We start from the raw sequence: 6,851 nt of genomic DNA on the forward strand, positions 1-6,851 counted from the left end.
TAATTGCCCCAAATTGTGCGACAGGGGGCACCACGCAAATCACCGATCAAGCGAGCTTTTCCTTCTCCCAATTTCCCCTTTTCCATTTCCCATTTCCCTCATTTTCTACCACTGACAGTTGAAATTGGACAGGCGCACCCAAGATAATAAAGTGTTGTTTTGTCAAAAAATAAATTAAGTTTCAACTTGTCTCAGTTGAAAGAAATTAATGGTGGTTACTTCTGCTTAAGATGTCTTTAAAATTTTGGCTTAGTAAAATTCCGCTTTTATTTTAAGGAAGTAAGTTTGTATTTCAAAACATAATACATACATATGTATATATAGTTCTACTCAAATCAAATTCATAAAATGTGAACGAAACTATGCTCCTATTTTATCTTTAATAGTGGCATACCTCCTAAACTTCTAAATATTGATTTTGGCATTAAGTTAGCTTTAATTGATCGATAATATCACTTATATGCTTTACAATACATAAGGAAAAAATATATATATTTGTTTTCAGAACTTGGTTTAATCTGAATAGATATGTGGAGAGGGCTCATAACGCTGTCGAAGGCTTTCCACATAAGGATTGGCCTCATCGCTGGCGAATTCTCGTTTATAATCCATCATGGGACTATTTATTAGGTCATATTTGCTGGCTGAAATTGATGAGCAAAAAATATATATGCTTTCGGAAGTAGGTTACACATTAAGTACCTTCAGATTTTTCAAGCATATCCTGGTCGTGGTCCTGATCATTATTTAAGTGATCCCAATCGTAATCGTTTAGAAGTCCCGGCTTCTGCTCGTAAAGAAATTTATCCTCCTTGGTTAGAAATGGTTTTATTTTGGCATAGTTTTCAAAACGCGGCTCTTTAACTTGGTTATACGATGGATTATGGCTGTAAGTCTTCCCCACAGCTAACTCTGCCTTCTGCACTTTATCAGACTTTCTCGATTTTCCGGGCCAAGAAAGGAAGGCTTTGAACGCTGAAAGAAGTCGCCTTAATTAAAAGTGAAAACAAATAAATCCGAAAAACCTACGATTCATGGACCGATCGTGGCGATTACGATTGGCATCCCTTAATTCCCTAAATAAACATCCACCTTCCTTTTTCTGCTCTTTTTCAAGTCCGTGAACCTGCTGGTGGTACATCTGCAGTAGACCATGGTGGTTCACCAAAGCTATCGGGGATCAACTCATTATTTCGACACAAAACTCTTAACCAAAAAGAGATTTCTGCTTACGCCAAGGCTTACCCCACACGGTGGCCAGGATTATCAAGAAAAGGAAAAAAAGTGGCGTCCAAATGGACAGTCCAAAAGACTTTCGGCTCATCTTCGAAATATTCTGCTTTCTGAATAAAATATAATATAAAAAATTAAATATTTTCAACAAAGTTATTTTGATATTCTCTCTGACCAGACTGGGAAATATGAATTCAAATGTTCTGGGGCAGAGAATTGTTCAAAAGGAAACAGCTTGACTTGCTAAGTTAACTCAAATATTGTGCAGCACAATAATTTGTAAGTATTTAAAATAGAATTTTACCACTTAGGTTCCTTTGTTTGCATTGTAAATATTTGCTGTTTAAAAAATTGTAATCATCAAATTGTAAAGCGAATATGACCTTATGTTAACTCTCCCTGACACTTTACAAGCTAGAATCTTAACTTGACATTGAGAAATTAGGCCTATGAAATTACCATTTAAATATCTTAAAAAACAAATCCTTCAAGTGCGAAGTGAAAAATAACACAAGGAATCACCAAGAAACCCCACCTGAATTAAAAGAAAATTTTGGAAAAACTTTAGCCAACGCCTCAGTTAACCCGTTACCGCTTAAATTTAACCATTATCACTTGTTCTTCGCTTTGCGGCGCTTTTGAGCTTTCTCGGCCACAATTTTGCCTTATGCGGCTGACCACCTTTAACCCCTCAATGCCCCCTGTGCTGCGATGGAAGCGTTGAATCAAGTTGCCAAAAAGTTAAAGTTTCTGTGGCTGCCAACAACAAAAGTTGTAGCACATCAAGTGCCACGCCCGCACACATATAGCCGCCCACTTGCGTAAACGTTTTGCTAACAAGCTAGAAGGGAAAACTATGGGTAAAAGGTTAGGGGAGGGGGGTGCTGAAGAAGGGAAATTTGGATTCTGAGAGAAACCAACAAACATTTTTGGGGCAAAGTAACCAACCCCCCGCCCCCACAAACGGATATGTGGATAGTTCCAAAACCCTCTCTTCCCCTACCACTTCAATATTTTTAAAACCCAAACAATTTTGCCAACAAATTCATCTAGAAATCCAGGCAACAACAAAAAAATGAGATGAGATGAATTTCGAAAAAATCGAAAGAATAAAGCAAAATAAAATTTTTGAGGTTTGCCAAAAATATTTTTAGCATTTCTGTGTGTAAATAGTGAAAAATTGCTGCTTTTGTTGGCACAAACAAACCGAAATATCTAAAGTTTTCAACACGCCTCCACCCCCGCCATCCGCAAAACTGCTCTTTATTAAAATGTCAAGCCATTAGGAGTGTTGATGAGAGGGTCGGAGATTTCAGCAATAAAACGGATTCCAACATTTGTCAGTTGTTGATTCTTGGGTGTGGGGGAGGGGGCCATTAAATGCAGGATATGGCAACAAAAGCCAAGCTGGCAAAATGGCAACGCAGGGGTGCTGCACACTCCTCTTCACATGCCAGTTAAAAACATCTTAAAAGCTACTTTTAACCACAATTATGTAAATATTAACACAAACGAAACATAAGACAAAAGCACAACAGCACAACAGCGTAGGTAAACTCAGCAGCACACAGACACATATATATATCCCTCCACATATGTAGGTATGTATGTATGAACTGACTTATTTTTTCAATAAAAGTCACAGGCCCAGATAATACTGTTACTTTGTTCACGAATACTGCGACTGTGTTGGAGACTTAAAAAAAGATATATAAATATAAATATATAAAAAACCATATATAATTTTCTATTTAAATGGTTTTACCTAAAAAATAGAATAAAAATAAAAAAATCAGCAAACAAACATTAAAGGTAAAGGAGTACCTCTCAAAATTAAAACAAAACGGACTTATGATTGTGAGGAATTTATTGAAATTCAGAAACAGCACTAAACATCCGTTTTTTTTTTTTACCAAAATAAAAATAAATTTTTGTATTCTTATACCTTGTTTAAGTTGTAATTAAATTTTCAATAAATTGCTATTTAAACCTATATATAGTTATTTTATACCAATTTTTACAAAATGCGAAAAATAAAACAGTTTTAGAGATTGATGAGCTTCTTATTTTGGAAAAATTAAAACCTAAAAACACTTAAAAAGTCTTAAAAAGTTGCATTTTTAAGGTAAGATTGATCAACATTATAAATGTCATGCCTCGTTAAATTCTCTTCTAGTCAAATAACCCAAGCCAAACCAAAAACCTTTAAATATTAAAAATTGCAACAAAAGCCTTATGCTGTTAAAAATAAAATGGTGCAAATAAAATATGCAATGACTAAACCAATGACTTTGGAGGATAGAATCACAGGTACGCCTCATCACTGAGACTGGCATCTTTCAGAGGCAGAACAACAGAATTGTGGCGAAAAAGTTGGGGGTGGGCCAGGTGGAAAAGCAGAAGCATCAAACGGGTGACACAGAAAGCCAGCAAATGTCTGGAGTGTCGACAACACAGCCATTAGCATCTGGATGAGTGCGTCTGGTCCCGCCCACCTGTCTCCGCCTCATTTTCCCACCAGGTGTTGAAGTTAATGTCAGCTGAGTGTGCGAGTGTGTGTGCGTGTGAGATTGAAGGAGGCATAATCCCCAAGACGAAGACTGTGTTAATAAGCAAAAGGGCGGCGAAAAATGCGGAAAAGGTGGAAAATGGGGGGGCGGACACAGCCGCCAGCTGGCTGCCATTATTATTGAAAACTGTTAGACATGACAGCAGGTCACGTTTTGTCAGGCCACGCCACCCAGTCAGCCAGTCATTCTGGCAGTTCCTCATTCACCCATTCTCCCATTCACTCATTCAGTCATTCAATCCAGCCAGTCAGTCAATGAAATGAGCAAAAGAAATGCAAAAATGCACAGACGACAATCCGTTTTCATGGCTGATTTAACAGAGTTTGAGTGAGTCTGAGTTTCGGGATGGAAATGCCCTGACAGAGACTGAAGTTGAGACCGGGAACGGAGCTCCGGATTGGGATGGCAAACGTATCAGGGGGAACGGGGCGATGGGGCGATGGGGGGATGGGGGAATGGGGCTCATCCCTGCGGAGCACCGACAAACAAGTTAAGGGACTTAATCTGCAAAGGTACAGCCAAAAATACCCTTAGGATTACTCCATTGCTTATAATACAGAAGTCATAAAGGTCGATATGGTGAAAATAAAACAACAAAGTTTGCCATCATTAAATGATTCCATGGCAATAACATACATTCTTATATATAAACAGTTTGCACAGAATATTTATAAAAATGTTTCTCAATATTTTCGTAGGTTGCATAAAATATTGCGAATACTTATGAATATGAATGGGCATTTAGTAAATATAACTAATTTAAATTTCAATTATTTTACAACAGTAGAATATATTTAAATAATGTTAATATTAAGTTACCTTTCCTTCTTTCTTATTAAACTTGTCATGATAATAAAATAAATAAAATAAAGAAATAATTTAAATTTTTAATTCAAATACAGAGCACCGCGTTGCCTATATATTGATAAGATATAAGCACCAGCTTCATTGATAAAAATGTCCTCCTCCGAAAAGATGTCCTCCGAAAGGATGAACCGACATCCCGCTACTTGTTGCCAAAAGAAGGAGCCGAAAAAAAAGCAAAATTATTTGATAGCAAATACAAGGCGAAGAGAATGGAAAACCAAAATCACATTAAGCTTAGAGAACCGGCGAAAAGATGGAGGGAGAGGGGGAGGGGGACGGGGAGGGGATGAAAAAGGACCGATTTGTGGGCGGAACTAGCGGAAGGCCCCTGTACAAATGCCAATCCAGTCACGGGTTCTAAAAATCAAAAATTTGAATTTCGATCACGTCTTCAATTACGTCGAATCGACGTGCATATAAATCAACTCTGTAACAGGCAACACACACACACACTATACGTATAGACTCACACAGACAGACAATGGGAGTGCCGGGGGCGGGGGCGGGGGCGGATATATAGAGGGGCCTATGGGGGCGTGGCAGTCAGTCGTCAGTCAGTCAAATGTGGTTTTGTTGTTGCTCCACTTGCCCCTTATCCACGTTGTTGCGTTGAGTTTTGTAAATCAAGTGGAAATGCCACACAGAAAATGGGGGAAAAAAAAACAAAGCATAGAGTTTGGGGCAAGCGGTGAAAATCGGGAAGGGAAATCGGGCAGGAAAATGGAGCTGGGAAATGGGGAAGTGAGCCACACACCGATGACGATGACGATGGCGATGGCGATGATGATGACGATCTAGTGGAAATGTCGGTGGAAAAGCACAACCAAGTCGAGGCGCCAAGAGTTGAAGTGCTGATGTGGCACAAGTGTGGGTGTGCCACGCCCCCTGATCCCGCCCCACTGTTAACCCACTCGATGAGCACTCATGCAAAGTGCAGTTCACATGCGGAAATTGTAGGTGCGGCCACGCCCACCGCCCCTCAAGGCCACCAAATCGTGCATGAATAAAATGAATTAAAAAAAAAAAGTTGGCCATAAAAATGATCAGTCCCATAAAGTAAAACTTAAGAAAGTGAAATTAAGCTAGACAAAATGTATAAAGTTATTCACGTTTCCAAATATGTTTGACTAATCATCACATTGCCAATTTCAATTTTGCTAACAAATTTTGTTTAGTATTTTGAAAGCAATTATTTTTAATACGCACTAGAATTTTGAATGATTTCATTTGTTTCGTATGGGTATACATATTATCTAAAATAAGTTTTATGATTTCTTTTTGACAACTACTTTTTTTACAATTCTTAGATAAGCGTTAGGGCAAATAATAGCAAACAATAAATAATCATTTAAATTCCAAAATATACAAATTAAATAAATCCATTTTGGAGAAGCACAGAAGTGAGTAAATGTTTTCAACGTATAAAAATTTGAAAACTTCTTATTAATTACCAAATGCACTGACTGCCGGAAATTGTTCTCTACTAGCAAAAATTAACGAAAAGGATGGGATGGGGGGGGGTCGTTAGTGCCTGTCAGCCAGCCCAAATGATTTGACATTAAAAATTGTAATTTCTGGCCAAGACATGCAATCGGGAACTTGTTGTTCAATTTCCCCCCATCACGCTGATTATCCTGGCACACACATGAAGCCACTGACATGTCCTGGTTGTTGTTGATGTTTGTCGGGAATTTGATTTGATTTCATGGAAGGAGCAGCAAAACAGGAACTGCAACAGCAGCAGGAGTTGTCCCCGTCAATGCCGTCCCTGCAAACCCTGATCCTGATCCTGATCCTTTAGCTCCTCCTGCTCCCGCTCTTGCTCCATGTCCTCCTGTTGATGCTCTGTGAAATGTCCTGGCCTGCCATTCGCTTGAAATTACTGACAACTGCTTCAAGCAGCGGCAAAGTTGAATTTGCATTGCCCCCAGCCTCGTTGTGTGTGTGTGTGTGTGTGTGTGTGTGTGTGTGAGGGGGTGTGTGTGAGTATGTATGACGGGGTGTCCTGCGAGTGTGTCCTGTGCCTGCGCAAGTGTCTGTGTGGGGGAGATGTCAGTCATTGGCACAAGTGCATCACACGAGGGTGAGTCAACAAGAAAGTCCTTTTAGCGAAAAGCCACAAAAAGAGTTTCAATTATTCATTGAAAGTAGTTCAAGTTTAAATTTATTTTAAGAAAATAA

At 38.8% G+C, this 6,851-nt stretch overlaps 1 protein-coding gene across 3 annotated transcripts; it reads right to left on the bottom strand.

Annotated features, from left to right (window-relative positions):
* Positions 1-416: 416 nt before the first annotated feature.
* LOC108138470 lies at positions 417-1,495 on the bottom strand. 3 transcript variants are annotated; one of them, XM_017260678.2, is made up of 5 exons: positions 1,409-1,495; positions 1,234-1,343; positions 1,030-1,170; positions 703-975; positions 417-644 (listed from the first exon to the last, which is right to left on the bottom strand). In XM_017260678.2, the coding sequence occupies exons 2-5, from the start codon at positions 1,322-1,324 to the stop codon at positions 514-516; spliced, it is 636 nt and encodes a 211-aa protein (XP_017116167.1). In that variant the 5' UTR covers positions 1,325-1,343; positions 1,409-1,495; the 3' UTR covers positions 417-513. The 3 variants fall into 3 exon arrangements, with proteins under 3 accessions (XP_017116167.1, XP_017116168.1, XP_017116166.1); XM_017260679.2 differs by lacking the exon at positions 1,409-1,495 and having other exon boundaries at positions 1,246-1,402; XM_017260677.2 differs by lacking the exon at positions 1,409-1,495 and having other exon boundaries at positions 1,234-1,402.
* Positions 1,496-6,851: the final 5,356 nt, after the last annotated feature.

Source organism: Drosophila elegans, unplaced genomic scaffold (assembly GCF_018152505.1).
Source record: "Drosophila elegans isolate 14027-0461.03 unplaced genomic scaffold, ASM1815250v1 contig_149, whole genome shotgun sequence".
NCBI classification, from domain to species: domain Eukaryota; kingdom Metazoa; phylum Arthropoda; class Insecta; order Diptera; family Drosophilidae; genus Drosophila; species Drosophila elegans.

Excerpts from the sequence above, each read along its gene's own strand:
- LOC108138470 (XM_017260678.2), bottom strand. The coding sequence starts at position 1,324 with ATGAGCCGAAAGTCTTTTGGACTGTCCATTTGGACGCCACTTTTTTTC. Across the intron at positions 976-1,029 it reads CCACGATCGGTCCATGAATC|CGTTCAAAGCCTTCCTTTCT; the intron begins GTAGGTTTTTCG and ends GACTTCTTTCAG. Across the intron at positions 645-702 it reads TATGCTTGAAAAATCTGAAG|CCAGCAAATATGACCTAATA; the intron begins GTACTTAATGTG and ends CATCAATTTCAG.